This window comes from Mustela lutreola, chromosome 14 (genome assembly GCF_030435805.1).
Source record: "Mustela lutreola isolate mMusLut2 chromosome 14, mMusLut2.pri, whole genome shotgun sequence".
Lineage (NCBI taxonomy): Eukaryota > Metazoa > Chordata > Mammalia > Carnivora > Mustelidae > Mustela > Mustela lutreola.
In genome coordinates this window covers 57,505,819-57,524,381 of record NC_081303.1, presented here as the reverse complement: position 1 = coordinate 57,524,381, position 18,563 = coordinate 57,505,819, and the positions used below count along the sequence as shown (strand labels likewise).

The 18,563-nt window shown below is 32.4% G+C and overlaps 1 protein-coding gene across 4 annotated transcripts in view; it reads right to left on the bottom strand.

The window, feature by feature from the left end:
• BRINP3 (BMP/retinoic acid inducible neural specific 3) overlaps nt 1-18,563 on the bottom strand; it is a 392,077-nt gene that overhangs the window by 365,195 nt on the left and 8,319 nt on the right. For all 4 annotated transcript variants that reach the window (XM_059146396.1, XM_059146399.1, XM_059146397.1 and 1 more), the window contains exon 2: nt 1,433-1,718. In XM_059146396.1, the coding sequence (XP_059002379.1) occupies nt 1,433-1,668 (236 nt within the window). In that variant the 5' untranslated portion in view covers nt 1,669-1,718. The remainder of the gene's footprint in view (nt 1-1,432; nt 1,719-18,563) is intronic.

The window sequence follows — 18,563 nt, the reverse complement described above, 5'->3', positions numbered from 1 at the left end:
GCCAAACAATCACACACCAGACAACACCTCAGACCACCCAGTAGAGATGTCAATGGATCATGGAGACACGCTCTGGGTTAGTTCGTTTGACAGACTATTAATAATCCTCTTGCAGAATGCTGAAATATTAGACATTCTTACAATCTTAAATTCAAGTAGCTCCATGCAATTTGTAAAGGAAATCTGGCTAAACCAACAAACACATGTAAAAAGGAATAAAGCTAGAATCATATTATATTGACTGTTTTCTGCTGCACTTCAGAAAGAAAATCTTTAATATGTATTATGTCATCTTTTTAAAATTAGGATAAACCTTTTTTACAGACTTGTGTCCATGCTCTGGCTGCCTAGACTAAGGGACTTCTTATTAAACACACTCACAGACAGACACACACACACACGCAGAGCAGTGTGATTTCATGAAATTGTTCAATACCTTCAGTCTTTTCTGTAAATATGCATTGCTGATAGGATTTATAAATTTCTCACAATGCTGTATAAAAGACTACATACAGACCAGAAGCACAGTGCCCTCTGGTGCACATACAATATAAAATAAAATATTTATATACCAGTATCTACATAGATGCAGACACAAAAATACAATACTAAGTTGTGCTTCTACATAAATGCTAAAGCAGTTGCTGGGAATTGTAAATTTCTATCATGAAGAAACAACCGAAACTGATAACTGTACATAAAACATTCTTTATGGCAAAGATCAATACAATCTAATCCAGTCAGGCAACCATTTGTACACTCCTCTATTTAATGGATTCACTGGGCTTGGGGAAGCAGGCAGGCTGTTGGACCTAATATATGACTCCTTTTGTGTAACTTATTTAGATTCAAATATATAAGAACAGTAAAAGTTAAAGGCCATATATCTTAATCCCCTCCTTTTCCTTGGCCTTTGCTAGCATGTCACATTTATCTGCTACTTCTTTTCAATCCATCACCATTTTCTCCTTTTTACCTTTAAGGGGAAAAAGAATGAGGTGACTCAACTTCTCAGTGACTAGCGGAAGATACCATTTCCATTTAGGCTAAAAAAAGAAAGGTAACATAGCGTGGCATAGGTAGAAAGGAATCTCAAATTCGTTTAAACATTTGGCTCTTTAAAATGATAAACTCAACCTTAATGTTAATTGGAATTTATTTAGGGAGTGTAACATTCCTAGAATTTGAGACAGTTGTGCAACTGGTCACCATTACTAGTTTCTTGGTTTTTTTGTTTGTTTGTTTGTTTAATGGCTCGTTACATCTATAAGAAATACTTTTAAATAACAAGAAAACAGTACTATTGTGAATGGTAAATAATGACCCTTCTGATAATAACCCTTTCCCATCTGAAACTTTCCCTTAGAGAAACTTATTTACACACAACTTTCAAGGAAGGTAGCTCTATAATTGCTTTCCCTTTGCTTCATACCTGTATATCTTGTATCTTGTGCTAAATCCCTGCCGGCTTCTGTCCACAAAATCTGTGTATTCCTGTGAGCGATGGAAGGGTCCCTTATCAGAGAGGAGCCAGTCGAAGGGGCTTGTGGCATGCTGATCCGAAACTGCAGCAACCGCTAAAACCCAGCAATGAAGACTCAGGGCTATCCACTCCCATAGAGCCATCAGAGAGAACAATTCAGCACCAGCTCTGCTCCGCCATATCATGCTTCCACTGGGAATTTAGAGCCTTCATTCTCTTAGCTTTCCCTCAACACCTAGACAAAATACACAGGCAATTAGTTAGCCCCTAGAAGAGTCTTTTCTAGCAGTTAAGGTGCTGAGGTAGGAAATTCCTTTTTTGTTTAATCTAATATCATTAGTTTTAAATTAAATGATAGCAAAAGTAAATAAAAACTAAAACAACATCTCCCCCTCCCCCAAAGCTGTATGTCTTTCAGACTTTGTGTCCTTTTTTATTCATTGGAAAACAAATCGCTGGGTCATACCAGACTCTGTCATGACAGTGTCCTACAGTCACAGTTGGTTTTGAATAATCCTTCTTTTTTGTTTAAGTATTTATAACATTGGACACTTTCCAAATAAATATTGAATATTTTAATCATCTCATAAATCGTGTTATGAAATCAATGTGTCACCTCAAATTTGTATTATGAATTTTAATATTCAATGTATTTTAATGTTTACTTAATGTTCTAAAATGCTTTAAAATGAATTAAAATGCATTAAAAATGAATTAAAGATAGGTAATTATCTTCATAGTATCAATAATAAAAGGAATAAAATTGGTGCAAAAATTCATACATAAATTACTGTGTTTATATTTGTGTGTTTCTCTACCTATCATCTATCTGTCTCTAGAAGTAGATGGATGGATGTGTGGGGGTGATTGGTGAGAGAGGAGGTCTGTATGCTTTCTCAGGTTTTTTCCCATTATTCTACTAAGGACAAACTTCCCTGATTATTAAGGCAGAACCATAATCAAACTATTTCTAGGACTTTAAAAAATTTAAATGTGCATCCATGTTCTATTCATGAAACAAACAGGCGTACCTACAAAATTCATATACACACAAAAACTATGACAATGTAGATTATACATAAACCATGAACCCATATACATTAATTTTATAAGCGTTCAAAAATAAAGTACCAGGGGGTGCAATCCAAGTGTGGTTTAGTATAAATAACTTTACACAGAGTAGCTGATGCAATGTCTTTACACTACACAAAATATTCTACAAATATTTGCATTCAATTTTCCTTTCCATCTTCACTGATCTTTCCCAATATCATTATTTATAGCACGTACAACTATGCAGTATATAAATTCTGACTAATGAAAAAGTTTTGATTGTGAGAGTTTTTAGTCAGCAAAATATCTTTAGAAAGCAATCAAAATGCACAATATTAAATAAAGTATTTTAATGATAATTGTTGCCATATTGCTCTGTTTTGATAGGGCCATTGATACTTTAATTTGCTTTCTAGTTATAACCCTACAATTCATAACTTAACACTACACTATTTATACATGAAAGGTATACAGCAGTAATTTTACAACTATAAAGTATTTCAAACAGTGATGCAAAATGACTAATGTAGGTCATCAGATCTAGTTATACACACTATACAATCAGAAGGACCAATGCCCACATGCTGTATGAGTTGTCCCAATCATTGAGTTGCTCTACTCTGATGATTAAACAATGTGCTCTTTTGAAAATAGCAACAGAAGTCTTGCAAGAAAAGAAACTTAAATATTATTTATCATAGTAAGGATGACATATAATAGAAAGATCTTGGAATATTAGTTAGGACTTTCTGGATCTCCATCAATTGCTTGTATAAAGGTGATACTGAAAATGATTCAATACATAATTTCTAATGCTGATGAAGAAAATAAGTACTTTTAGATATTGTTTCTTGTGTGGGAACTATACCAGTTATTTTAAATTAATTTTATTTCATTTGTATTAATAAACAAAGAAGTATTCCTATGTTTAAGGTATAGCATAATGCTTTTATGACTAATACATATTTATTTTTGTTAAACACATATTTTTACTCTTCTGATCAAATATATTCAAACTAGAAACATTTAATCATTATTACAGAAAGTCATGTTTTTTCTTATCTAAAATACCTAGATTAGTGCCTAGAATGTTGGAAGGACATTAGGAATGCTTCAAAGTACATTTCACACTGATATGAAATCCTATAATTGTATACCATAAAATTAAACCTAACTCTTTTTGCTCCAGCACATGATTTTTAAAGACACACAACATTAACAAAGTAGTACACAATTGACTTGGATAGCATTTAAGGTATCTAAAATGTTATGGTTTTCCAATATGTAATTGACCAGAACCACCATATTTGTTCTTTTCTTACCAAATGTGTTAAAGATATTTCATAATCTTGTTGTATTTCCTAATCTTAATACACAGGAAACTGGAAAGATTTTCTTGTATTATGTGTGGAGGGAACACTTAAAAATGTTAGTATTAGGTTTTAATTATTTCTCTTTCTTCTACTTTTAACTTGGGTACATGCTCTCACTTCTGTTCAGTATTTTTTTTTTTTTCTGAAAGAAAGTTTATCAGCAATGGTATTATGAGAATATCAATCCTGTCCAAATTTATATTAATTTTGGTGATCTCTTGAAATCATTATAAGGTCTTTTTAAAGACATGAACAATAACCAAAATATAATTCCCAACATTTCAACTCAAGCCACCTTTGGGAAACTTCCCTTAAGAGTTACGAAACGGAGAGAAAAGCAGTGTTAGAATATATTAAAACAAGGATGTATGTTTCCAAAGATCCTTAGGACAAGTGGCCTTTAGACTCAATGTTCACTAAAAAACAAAACAGAACAAAACAAAAAAACCCCACCTCATTCACCTAGTTTTTTTTTACAAAAGCCGGTAAATGCGCTTTTGTAAATGAGTAGTAAATTTTAAATTATTACTGAATGGCCTGACTTGGTTCCTTTATTTTGTTTGGATTAAGAGCGATATTTATTCTTGTGTGAGAGATGAGTTTATGATAGAGATTGCCAATTTCAAAAGTAGTAAGTATGGCTCCTTTGAGGAATCTTGGAGGTCACTACTAAAGTAAACTGCTATATTAGAGGTAATACCAAGGAACGGAAGTTGTGAGGTTCAAGGAAAGAAAGTAAGAATTATTAAACTAATAAGTGAATTATTATGACAGTGGAGTGTAAGGAAATGGCAAAATTATCTTGAATTTACTATTTCTGACTGTCTAAGAGGCCAACAAGGGAAAATACAATGTCAGTGCACAGTATATTCTAAAACATGTAAGGGTGTATTTTATGAATAACAAAATATAACAAAACATTAGAATAACTAAAAACATGAGGTCATATTTAAAAAGTATCATTTAGTTAAAAATAATACTTATCAAGTTTTTCTTTTCCAAAATTAAGAGGAAATAATAAATACTGAAATATCAGATTGTTTAAAAAATAGATATTTAGTATGTAGCCTTCTCTTATAACAAAAACTCACCAAATAAAATCCGGTGGTAACATTATCAATTCACACAATTTATTATTCGCAAATACCCCAAAAATACACCAGAAGAAAGAAAATACACCAAAAGAAGTTACATATATAGTAATATGCACTAAAGCATAAAATAAATATATAAAATAATATGTAATATATATAACATATATAAATGCATATTCTAGTACACAATAAATATTTCTCCTCATTAGTTCTTCTTAATCCTATTCCAGGGTGGCAGTGCGTTACTTTTATCTAAAACACTGGCATACCATATGTATTTGAAATTCATGAAATAATAGAACTTATAAAGTATTTCCTATAATAATACAGATAAATTTCTAGTATAACTGAAATTAGAAAGAAGAAGAAAATTATGAATTAATGACTTAGACTTTATATCCTTTAGATTGGTGGGTCATGTCATAGAGGTTCATCTCTCTATTAGAAGTTATCTAATATCTAATTGAATGTTCAAAACTAATTATTAATATTTGTTGAACAATTAATATGGCATTCTATATTATTTCTTCTTTTAGGCTTGCATTTGAACTGATTTTTGCTGCTAACATGTTCAAAGTATTTTCTCAGGAAATAAAACCCGCTTCTAATCTTGCATATGCAAAGAAGCTTCATAAAATAATTGTGTCAAGGAGATTTCTTTTACTTTAATTTGAAAAATGTGAAACCCATGAGAAAGTTGAGAGGCTAATACAGTAAACACAGATAGCCTTCAGCCGCATTTACCAGCTGTTTACATTTTAACACATATTCTCCTCTACTTCTCAATCCCATGTTTTTTATGGAGCAAAGGTCTAAGGAAAACTGACTCCTTTGCTCCAGGTAATGCAAGCAGTTTCCATATTCCTCATTTTCAGCAACTGCTACACTGCTTTATAAAATAGCTCCTTAAGGGGCGCCTGGGGGCTCAGTGGGTTAGGCCGCTGCCTTCGGCTCAGGTCATGATCTCAGGATCCTAGGATCGAGTCCCACATCGGGCTCTCTGCTCAGCAGGGAGCCTGCTTCCTCCTCTCTCTCTGCCTGCCTCTCTGCCTACTTGTGATCTCTCTCTGTCAAATAAATAAATAATAAAAATCTTTAAAAAATAAAATAAAATAAAATAGCTCCTTAAAATTCATGATCACTAATATTGGAGTTTGTAAGTATAAATAGTTAAATCTTCAAAACAAAGTCTCCAATTCTCCAATTGTTAAAAAGCCACCTTCTTCCTTAATAAACGAATGGAATATATCTTATTCTATGAAAGTGTAAATATCAGAATCATTTTATTATTATAAAATAATATATTGTATATCATGCTCCCAGAATCTATTAAATATATAGCATATTATTATATTACTCTATATCATATATCGTATTTTATTACATATTAGAATAAATGTTAGCTCTGAAGTAAACATCTACTAAATGAACAGTATAAGTAAATGAATGATGAAGAGTTAAAATATATTTTAACTATAAATTTTCAATAGTTTTTCCAAATAGTTATAATTCATATTTCTTTTGGTAACATTAATAATAAAGAAAACTACCATAAAAAGGGAAATAATAAAAAGAGGTAAATATTAATTATAATTTACAGTAGGCAAAATGCCCTGATATATTTTAGTATGAAGCTGGATGACAGGTATCATTAAAAATACTGCTTAGAGGGGCACCTGGGTGGCTCGGCCTACTCTCAGTTTTGGCTCAGGTCATGATCTCAGGATTGTGGGCTCGAGCCCCATGACAGGGTTCCGTACTCAAGCAGGGATTCTGCTGGAGATTCTCTCTCCCTCGCTCCCTGCCCCTCCCCCTGGCACATGTATGTTGTGCATGTGTTCTCTTCCTCTTTAAAATAAATCATTTAAAAAATAGATAAAATAAAATAATTAAACAAAACAAAATAAAATAAAAATAAAAATACTGCTTTGGGGGTACCTGGGTGGTTCAGTTCGTTAAGTAACCCCCTTTGGCTCAAGTCATGATCACAGGACCTGGGATGACATCCCATGTCACACTCTGCCCAGCAGAGAGCCTGCTTCTCCCTCACCCTCTGCCTGCTGCTCTGCCTGCTTATGCACTCTCTCTCTGTGTCAAATAAATACATAAAATCTTCTAAAAAAACTACTGCTCTGATTCTAAGAAACTTAGAATCAAGTGAGGAAAGCTTTATGAGAGGTAGAACACATGGCCCGTGCAATCTCTTAGAAACTAAAACATCTATCAACTAAAAATCAACATTCTTCATTTAATTTTCTCTTTTTGGTTTTCTTATCTCACAAATGACACTTCGCTATATTCAAATCTTTAAGCCAAATTATTTTTTATTTAAATTCAATTAACTAATAGTGCATTATTAGTTTCAAAGATAAAATTCAGTGATTCATTAGTCTTATATAATACCCAACACTCATTACATCACAAGTCCTCCTTAATGTCCATCACCCAGTTACCCCGTCTCCCTACCCTACTCCCCTCCAGGAATCTCAGTTACTTTCTTATGATTAAGAGTCTCTTATGGTCTGTCTCTTTCTCTAATTTCATCTTGTTTTATTTTTCCCTCCCTTCCCATGTGATCTTCTGTTTTTTAAATTCCACATATGGGATCATATGATAATTGCCTTCTCCTAATTGATGTATTTCGCTTAGCATAATACCCTCTAGTTCCATCCACATCATTGCAAATTGCAGAATTTCATTTTTGATGGCTGCATAATATTTCTGTGTGTGTGTGTGTGTGTGTGTGTGTGTGTGTGTGTGTGTGTACACACACACACACACCATCTTTTTTTATGCATTCACCTGTCAATGGGCATCTGGGCTCTTTTCCTAGCCTATTATGGACATTGCTGTTATAAACATTGGAGTGTAGGTGCCCCTTCGGTTCACTACATTTGTATATTTGGGATAAATCTCTAGTAGTACAATCACTGGATTGTAGGATAGCTCTATTTTCAACTTTCTAAGGAACCCCTATACTGTTTTCCAGAGTTTTAAGGTAAAATCCTACTTTCCTCTACCTTCTCACTCATGACATATATCCAATCAATTCCCAAGTTCCTCCCAAGAATCAAATCATCAAATCTATCACTTTCTTTCCACACCCACTTCACTTGAGTGGGTCATGCTGTACCCCCAACCTACCAGCATAGTCTCATTCTGTATTACTACAAGAACTTCATAATTGCTTTTCTTAACACCCATGTGGGTCTCCCCAATTTGTTTGTTTCTCTTTCGTTTTGTTTTTACTAGAGTTGTCTTGCTATAAAGTTAAATTTGAGCAAATAACTCTTTACCCCACTTATGATTTTGTGTCACCTGCCCCCTGGATAACGTCCAAACTCTTTAAGATAATTTATAAAATTATCTTCCCTTACTTAATCCTTCATCTGTATCTCTCCCCTGTGTATGCCACCACAATTCTCAGCCAAACAGCTATATTTCGGTCATAATTTTATTCCTCAAATTCACCTCACTTTCTCCCTTTCTTCAGCATCTTTGCATATGCAATTTTTTCTACCTAAACTATTATTTCTACTTGAATCCCTTCACTTGCCCAATCCTTACCTATCTTTCGATTTCAGACTAGATTATCATTTCTCCACAAAGCTGAGAGTCTTTAAAATTGGTTGGCCTTATTTCTTGATTCCATTACTTCATCTATTATATTACAGTTACATTGTATATTTATGTGTATATTTTGTCTTTTTGGCTGCATATCTCCCCTGCCTCCAATTAGACTTAGTTTTAGAAGGACAATGATTATTCTTACTTTAGCGACAACTGGGGTACAGGTAGCATAGTACCTGAAATAAAGTTGCTTAATAAGTATTGGTTGAATGACTGAACAAATGGTGATTAAATAAGTACTAAATTGAGGTGTAATAAATGTGATATGGATGATAAGGTTAGAAAAACTCCTTCTATGGGGGAAGAGGAAGCTTTACAGAGGACTTAGCATCTGAGCCATACCTCAGGATGAGAACAGCTTTTATAGTTGAGAAAGGAGGGAAAGAGAGTCCTGATATAATGGTCCAGGTGTCCAAATCATGAAGGTGAATGGCATGTTCAAGTATTATCAAAGCAAAGCATTCTTAATAAAAAACCATTAAGTAAAAAACCATTAAGAACAAGGACATAGAATCAAAATTATTAGCTTTAAATTCAGTGGTAAGAAATTATCATGATCATGCATATAATTGTGAAAAACTTAGGGTCTTTTCATTTATGTTCTATTGTTCATAGTTTCTAAAGATAGACCAAATGAATAAGAGTTCAAAGGTAGAGTCAAACATAGATTCTCTTCTCACTAATAAGCACCGTATATATCTTACTATGTTATCACTTTTGAATTTAAATAATAATAATATAGAAACAGCAGGTGAATAGCTCGTCCCCCCCCCCCGATTTGAAAGGTCATATTCTAGAGGTAACTTTAATTGAAAACCTTCCAAACTTCATTAGAGAAAAAAAAAAAAGACAATGATGATGAAAATGACATACTATTTTTATTTTCTTCTCAAGAAATTACTTTTATTTTATTTTTAATAATTTTTTAAAAGATTTTATTTATTTATTTGACAGACAGAAATCACAAGTAGGCAGAGAAGCAGGCAGAGAGAGAGAGAGAGGAAGAAGCAGGCTTCCCGCTGAGCGGAGAAGCTGATGCGGGGCTCGATCCCAGGATCCTGGGATCATGACCCGAGCTGAAGGCAGAGGTTTTAACCCGCTGAGCCACCCACGCGCCCCAAGAAATTATTTTATCAAGCTCTTTTGATATGTCAAGCATTTTACCAATATTTCCTTATTTCACCTCCTAGCAACATAATACAGTATAAATTGTTATCACCATTAGCTTGTTGAGATGACAGAGGTTCAAGGTGAATAAATAAGCAGCAGGCAAGGACTGAATGCCAATGTTCTTGAAGCCAAATTGAAAACCATGCTCTCCCTATTACACCGAACTGCAACTTAATCAGAACTGATTGCAGATCGAAAGTTATTTATTAGGATTTTTGTTGCCACTTAATGAAGTGCTCTTGAACAAAATAAAATTTTAAAATAGAAAATAGGGGCACCTGGGTGGTTCAGTCAGTGAAGCGTCCGACTCTTGATTTTTAGCTCCGGTCATGATCTCAGCGTCGTGGCATCCAGCTCCGAGTATGGTTTCGTACTGGGCTTGAAGCCCGCTTAAGATTCTCTTTCTTTCTGAGGAATCTGGGTCACTCAGACAATTAAGCTTAAGCATCTACTTTGGCTCTGGTCATGATCCTGGAGTCCTAGGATCGAGCCCCACATTGGGCTTCTGCCTCAGCCAGACGTCTCCTTCTCCCTCTCCCTCTGCTTCTCCCTGCCACACGTGTTCTCTCACTTTATCTCTCTCTCTCTTGTTTGCTCTCTTCCTCTCAAATAAAATCTTTGGGAAAAAAAAAATTCTCTTTTCTTCAATGTCTGCCCTTCCTTTCCCCTCCCTGAAAAAAAAAAAAAACAAATACCAAAATAAAATGGAAAATTTAAATATTAGAAATATAAAATAAAATTAAAAATTAAAGTGGGAGTTTTTTCTCAGTCTATTATAACCAAGTGATCTGAGTATTATGGGTTTTCATAATATAAGTTTTCATATTACAGGTTTTCAAAGCATATCTGCTTCATCTAATTTAATTTTTCAATGAAAGTTATAGTTTAATCAACTAAATGTGATTCTGTGTCATATATTTAAAGACATGTACCATAAACTAAAAATATCAAAAAACTACTTTTTTTGATTACATGTATTATTTATTGGATTAAAAAGTATAATAATGGTCAGCATGATTTAATTTACCTCTCCATTCTTCAGAGAAATTACAATATTACTCCGAAAGACTTAATGATGCAATCTTACTAAAAATTGCTTTATAGTATTGCAAAAAGGAAAAATAATATCCAACATACATAAAACAGAGATCGTGTCTTAAAATGGGACACTTAATAACATTTCAGTAGAATGAGATGATTTTAATATTTTGCTGAAATGCTATGATATATTTTTAATTAAGGTCAGTTTTCTTATGTCCTCAAAAATGCCAGATAATGACAAGAATATGAAGATCATTTTAGCAATTGTTATTTTAAGGAATAATAATGTGAAAAATCAAGAATACAACTAAATATATATATATTTTATAGTATTACTTGCAGGAAAAAATCCCTGGATATGAGGAAAATCATTTTAAAGGCATTGCTTTTCTAAAGTGGTAAACTCAACTATTAAGTTTAGTAAACATATTCAAAGATATATGGATAATTTAATGCATCATCTACCTATATGCATATACATATGGATTTTCATTGTTGCACATTCGAGACTTATATATTGTATATAGTCAAATTAATAAAAAATAAGAGCTCCATTATTCAATTATTTACATCATTACTTTAGTAATGACATATTAATTGATGGCTTTAGTTAAATAACCAGTTATGTGCTATAATTTTAGACTTCAAACGACCTTAAATTGTTCTTCCTTAATTTAGACATTGTTTATTTAAAGGTAATAAATTTTTAAATAACTTAATGGAGTAGAATTAGTCATTTTATTATATAAAGATGTCAATAAATTCATCAAGATATAAAATCTTTTATATGTATCATTTTCTATATAAATAGGCAGAATTATGACACTCTCTTTTCTGTATTCCACCAGGAGTATAGAGAAATGATTGCTTTTCCTTTGTGCACCTGTTGAAGTAAACAGCCATGTGTAGACATGGGGAAAATAAAAAAGTCATTCTGACTTTTAGCTATGCGATTTGTCACTGGTATATCTGGAAATTATACCAAAAGGGTTTTTTGTTTTGTTTTGTTTTGTTTTCCTTTTCCTTATGCATTGATAATTCTTTCAATTTCCCTCAATAAAAGGGAAACAGATTTATAAAAAAACAAACAAAAAAGATGTGATAATCCCTAAAGCAAAAAAGCATATAACTTCAGGTATTACAGAAAACTAAGGTATCCAATTAGGAACTTAAAAAATAACAGAATGCATTTTTATTTGAAATAGCAATTCCTCTTCAATTTTAAAAACAAATGTCCTGTGGGTTAATAACTACTTTAAATCCTTTCCAAAATATTAGTTTGAAAATTATTAAAATAACTGCTGACTAGATGGATTTCCACAAATATGTTACTATTATCATTTTTAACCCATTTTTTCACATGACCAGTTTATGAAGGACTTGCTGGCAGGGATTATGTTTTAGTAATCCTTGTGGCCACTAATGTTTAACATTAACATTAGATCTAGTAAATTTTTGGAACACACGCTGAACTGAATTCCTTTATTTTTTTCTTTTGTTCATGGGATATTTCATTATGTCTGCCTAAGCCAGCAAGAGATTGCCATTATATTAATCTGCTAGAAATGCTTTATTACTATACTTTTTTACTTTCCTTTTCTGTTTTGTTGTTTGTTTGTTTGTTTTTTGTTTTTTAATTTTAACTAACTTGTTTTAAATCATGTTGTATAGGTTAAGATTAGCCTGAAAAGTGAATTTTTCCAGTGATTTAACTCCGCTAAGCCTATAGTCCAGTGGGTCCTTCTCATTATTTATTTTAGCTGATCAGGCAATACAGTGCCTCTGAATTACAGCTTTAAGTGTTTTCCATCTTAATGAGGGTTAGTATTCCTCTGAGGAGTATATACTGCAGAAGGAACTAATCTCCTGCTTGATCCTGTCAATACAATCTTGTCCTACCAATAAAGAAGAAGTTAAATGATACTACCTAATGGTAGAGCTGATTAGAAAAAATGAACAGAAGGTGAATTCCATTCCTTAATTCTTCAAAATCAGGTGATATAATTCTTAAAAGTCCAAAGTTCAAGAGTCACTTGGGTTATCTTTATATTTTAAACATAAAATATCTTGGCTTTTGAACATAAGTGATATAACAAAATATTTTGGTAAGATTTGGATTGTACTTAATTTTAATTCATAAGGAAAAGTGGTCAGAAAATAATTACATTCAGATGCAAGATGTTTAGTATACTTAGATGGCAGAATCTAATTTTAAAGTCGAGTATGAGAAAGGCTTCTGAAAATTTATTATAATCAATATCTTTGATTACCAGTATAGTAAAAGAGTTTAAAATAAAGATTTTTTTTCCCAAAGAAGATATACAGATGGCCAACATACACATGAAAAGATGTTCAACATCATTTATCATCAGGGAAATGAAAATCAAGCCCACAATGAAATAATACCTTATCCTTGACAAAACAGTGAGAATTGAGCAAACATGAAGTAACAAGTGATGGCTTGAAAAATGTAAAAAAAAAAAAAAAGAAGAAGAAGAAAAAGAAACCTCCTGCCCTGTTGATGAGAATGCAAACTGGAGCATTCATTGTGGACAAGAGTATGGAAATTCCCCAAAAGATTAAAAATAGAATACTGTGATCGATTAATTCCAGTACAAAGCATTTACACAAGAAAAACAAGAGCAACAATTTGAAAAGATATATGTACCCCTATGTTTATTGCAGCATTATTTACAATAACCAAGATATGCAAGCAACACAAGTATCTATCAATAGATGAATGAAGAAGACAACAATGGAATATTATAGTGTCATAAAAAGAATGAGATCTTCCCATATGTGACAACATGAATGGATCTAGAGGATATTATGCGAAGTGAAATAAGTCAGATTGAGAAAGACAAATATCATATTACTTCATGTACGTGTGGAACTTTAAAAATTTCAAACAAAAAAGCACAAACATCCACAAATACAGAGAACAAACTGATGGATGATGTGGGGTGGGAGGAGGGGGGTGAAGCACAGTGGGAGATATAGGCGTCCAACTATGGAATGAATAAGTCACAAGGATGAAAAGTACAGCATAGGAGATATAATCAATGGTAAAATAAATAAATACTTTAAAAATAAAGATTAAAATAATATATATATATTATATATATATATACATATAGAAATGGAATGGAAATAATAGTTACAGACATCTGTATTTAATATGGTTACTGTAAGTAGGAATAAGATTCTGCTTTTTCTTGTATAATAATAATAAATAAAACATCCTGGCTTGTAAGGAGAATAAAACAATTTTCATCAGTAAAATAATTTTGTCACATAAGTGCATATTTATTTTTTTAAAAGATTTTATTTATTTATTTTACAGAGAGAGAAAGAGAGATCACAAGTAGGCAGAGCGGGGGGGGGGGGGGGAAGCAGGCTTCCCGCTGAGCAGAGAGCCCAGTGTAGGACTTGATCCCAGGACGCTGAGATCATGACCTGAGTCGAAGGGAGAGGCTTAACTCGCTGAGCCACCCAGGCATCCCACATAAATATCAATTTAAAGAGATTTGGGGAAATCATTTTGAAAAAGGACTGTAAGTACTATGCAAATACAAGCACAATAAAGATTTTGCCTCTGACTTTACGGATAATGACTTCAGTCACAGTTTTGCAAAGTTTTAAAAATGCTTTTTTAAAAAATTTTTCAATAATGATCCTGGATTAAAAACTAAAAGTGTAATACTAAATTGTTGTTCAGTGAAAGCATATGCCATTGTAAAAATATAATAATAAACTAATATAGTTTACGACTAAGACATAGTGCTGGGCTGAAGTATAGAAATGTTGATGTTTGGAACCAAATGGACAATAAATCTCTTGTTCTAGAATAGAACCAAAATTTACCTTGGAGTTAAGCAGGGCTATAAGGTGAAATGGGCTATTTAATTAGAAGTTATTATATGGAGATATATAAATAGGAGTATACCTTCTGAAGTCGCACACAAAGGAAATATTACATTTAAGGCACTTTCAAGGAAAGTCCAGTAAAATTATTAAAGTTTGTTTAAAAGGTACTGATTAGTAGTCCACAGAATTTTTTTTTTATTTCAAAATAATAATTTCCAGGTTCTTTTTACTCATCTATAGAAAGTGTTCAAGTGTTTTTAACCTAGGAGTGTATGGTTATAAATATTGTCAGTGGACTCCTAAACTTGTCTTCTAGTCTTCCTTACAGATATCATTAAATTCAAAGGGTAATTCTTATGATTCTTCAATAATTCCTATAATAATGTTATAACCACTGCAATTCCAGTACAAGCAACATGAGGCAAGTATTTGTATCTCTTTTATTCACTAATGCATCTATAGCATTAATAAAATAATTTGGCCCAGAGAACGCCCGAATAATAAGAAAATTAAATTTGTAAAGTAAATTCTTATAATGTTAATCTTTTTGTTGTTGTTGTTAATTTTAGTTACCAAAAAACAAAAGGTATGACACGTTGGAAATACTGTCATTAAAAATAAGCTAACATTTAAGAACAAAACAAAACAACACAAATCATGATAAAATGTCAACGAAGTCATTACTCTGAGAATTGTTATGGTTTTATTTGCACAACCGTCCTGGTTCCTACATTTCTCTTATAATCTTCTAACTGGATAGAAAATTCATTCTTTATTGACCTATATTTATACTGAGGAATATGACAAACTTCTTCTTCCCTCAAAGAGAATTAGATTTGTAATATCAAAATTGAACATGTGTGAAAATAAAATGAGTGGTCAAGTATTAAATTTGCCTTTGTGGATTAATTAAAACAAAATGTACTACAAATACCAAAAAACCTGTAAGCCTCTTATGTACAATTGTTACATCTTTTCATTGTTATATTTCCAAGGTGTACCCCAGTGCAAACCATTGATCAATAAATACTTTTTAAAATGAACCAAAACTAACAACAAAAAGAGATGATTTACAATAAGCAAACCAATCCAGCAACAAGTAGTTAAATTTTTATCTACCATTCTCCAGTGCCCTCTAAACCACCATCTAAGGAGGGCATGTTAGAACTCTGTGTTTCTAGTTGAAGAATGCACATCTTACCATTTGCCAAAGATGCCGGGATGGCCAATATTTTCATGTGGTAGCTAGTCCTGTAGTGCCTGATATTGGTCGTATATTGTAGCTTGTCTGAAGTCTTTCCTGATAATATGCTCTATTTTTCCCGAACATACAAGTTTGAAAATATCTGGTATTCTCAAGGACCATTCTTGTCACTAGATTACTTTAACTTCTAAAATAGCTCAAATTGTCTTCAAACTTAGAAAGTTATAGAGAACTTAAGATACTAAATTTCAAAAGAAAAGCAAAGTGAGAGGTACCTGCGTGGCTCAGTCTGTTGGGTGTCTAACTCTTGACTCTGGTTTAGATAGTAATCTGGGGGTCTTGGGATGAAACCCCACATTGGGCTCTGGGCTGAGTGGGGAGCCTGCTTAAGATTTTCTCTCTCTCCCTTATTCTCTCTTAATCTCACAAAACAAACTGAGGGTTCCTGGGGGGAGGGGGGTTGGGAGAAGGGGGGTGGGGTTATGGACATTGGGGAGGGTATGTGCTATGGTGAGTGCTGTGAAGTGTGTAAAGCTGGCGATTCACAAACCTGTACCCTGAGGCTAATAATACATTATATGTTAATAAAAAAATTAAAAATTATCTTAAAAAAAAGATTCTCTCTCTTCCTCTCCCTCTATCCCTGATCCTATTCATGCTCTCTCTTTCTGTATCTGTCTCTCTAAAATAAATAAATATATTTTTTAAAAAAAGAGCAAAATAAATCAATATGAAAAACAATTTATGTTCTTGAAAATAATTTTTACATAAAAAAGCCAGATTTTTGAAGGATATTATAAAGAAAGCATAAAAGGGACATTGTTATGTCTAACTGATTAGCTATACTGAGAGTATCAAGTATGCACTAGTGGTAATTTTTAAAATCATGTTGTCTGAACTTGTCAGAAATTACCTTCTAAATAATAACCGCAGGTATCAATGTTATGGGAATTACCTGAAACTGAAATTTGGTAATAAATAAATTTTAATGAACAGTTAATAGTTGTGTAGTTTCAAATCCTGAGTAAATAAATTGTCATCTTCAATTTAGACCTCTACAAATCTATAGCTAAAATAGAGGAAAGCATGTTACATTTTTGTCACTTTTATGATGAAAGAATCATGCAGAGAGCTAGATAAAACTCTTGTTTACCTTACTGACTCAATATTATTGATGAGAAATAAATATTTTAAACAGTAAATCACAGCTATTTATATGAAGGCGCTGATTCTTTAAATCAGAATTGATTTTCTTAAATAGCAGCTGTCAAGCATAGGTTTAAAATGGAGTAATGACAGGAGTGATCTTTCATATTCATCCTGGCCTATCTTTTTATGATTATAAAACATCTGCATTTCATGGATGGATGACAGATACAAATGAAAACCTGCTAGAGTTCTGAGAGGGAATGTGAGTGTTCAAAGTTAATTTCCTCTATTGTTTTGTCACCATTCAAACATAATTAGCCAAAGTATAAAGATAGCTATACATTTAAAACATCAAGGGGCACCTGGGTGGCTCAGACTCTTAAGCAACGAACTCTTGATTTCAGCTCAGGTCATGATCTGAGGGTCGTGGGATCAAGCCCTGTCTTCGCTGTGCTCTCAGCAGGGAGTCTACTTGGTATTCTCTCTCTCCCTCTCCCTCTCTAAAAAAATAATAATAAAAATTTTAAAAAGTCAATAATTTGTGCCCGATCTAAAAGTTCTCAAATAAGAAGGGATATATTACAAAAATCTGTGTGTTCCGGGAAAAGAAGCTTATAAATCCATAAGCTATGTTTCCACACAAGAGGAGAAAGATGCTTAAAATAAGTACTTTATAAAAAAAAATAAAAAGAAGTTTTAAATTTAATTTTAAAAGATATGTGGAGTATCCCTTAAGAATTTGTTCAGGAGTCCCTTTTCTTTAGCTATAAATTTTAAGTTTCAATTCACAGAGAAGACTGGATTCCCTTCTCTGTGTTCACAATGTGAAAATGTTGTTTTGGGGTAATTGTTGAAACTTTTCATAAGCACAAAAGAGCACAGCTTACAAATTGGGAAACACATATTCCATAATAATTGCTATTTCAATAAAGTTTTTGAGTTAATGTTAAGTTGTTTAAAACTCCTTTTGGAATGAAATTTGTAAAAAGAAACAACAACAACAAAAAAAAACACACCCAACTTTCTAGTTGTTACTGTTGTTGATTAATAATAGACAGATCCTTTTTATTCTATTTTGGAGACTTCTGGTCTGTCACATTATTCCATAGTATAATCTCCAAAACAATACTTACCACATTTATAAAATGTACTTAACTTTGTCTTTGTTTATTAGTGACGGGTCTGAATGAACAATCAAAAAGTCATGCAATTTGAATGTTTTGTGTAAGCTATACTTAGCCTATATGTTAATCTTTGCCATTACATAAAAAAAATATTGAGAGAAGCATGAGTTAATTATCGAAAAGGATCATTTTTTAACAACTTTGCTGCAAAATTTATGTACCCTTTAATGATTTTCTTCTAAAAATTTAAACTGTTTATTGTTTAACAGGTGTTCACTTCTGAAAAAGACTGTTCTATCATCTCTATGTAAATTTAGAGGTCTGATTTTCAAACCATCAGAAATGTTACCTACTAAAGACATGAAAGACACTTAA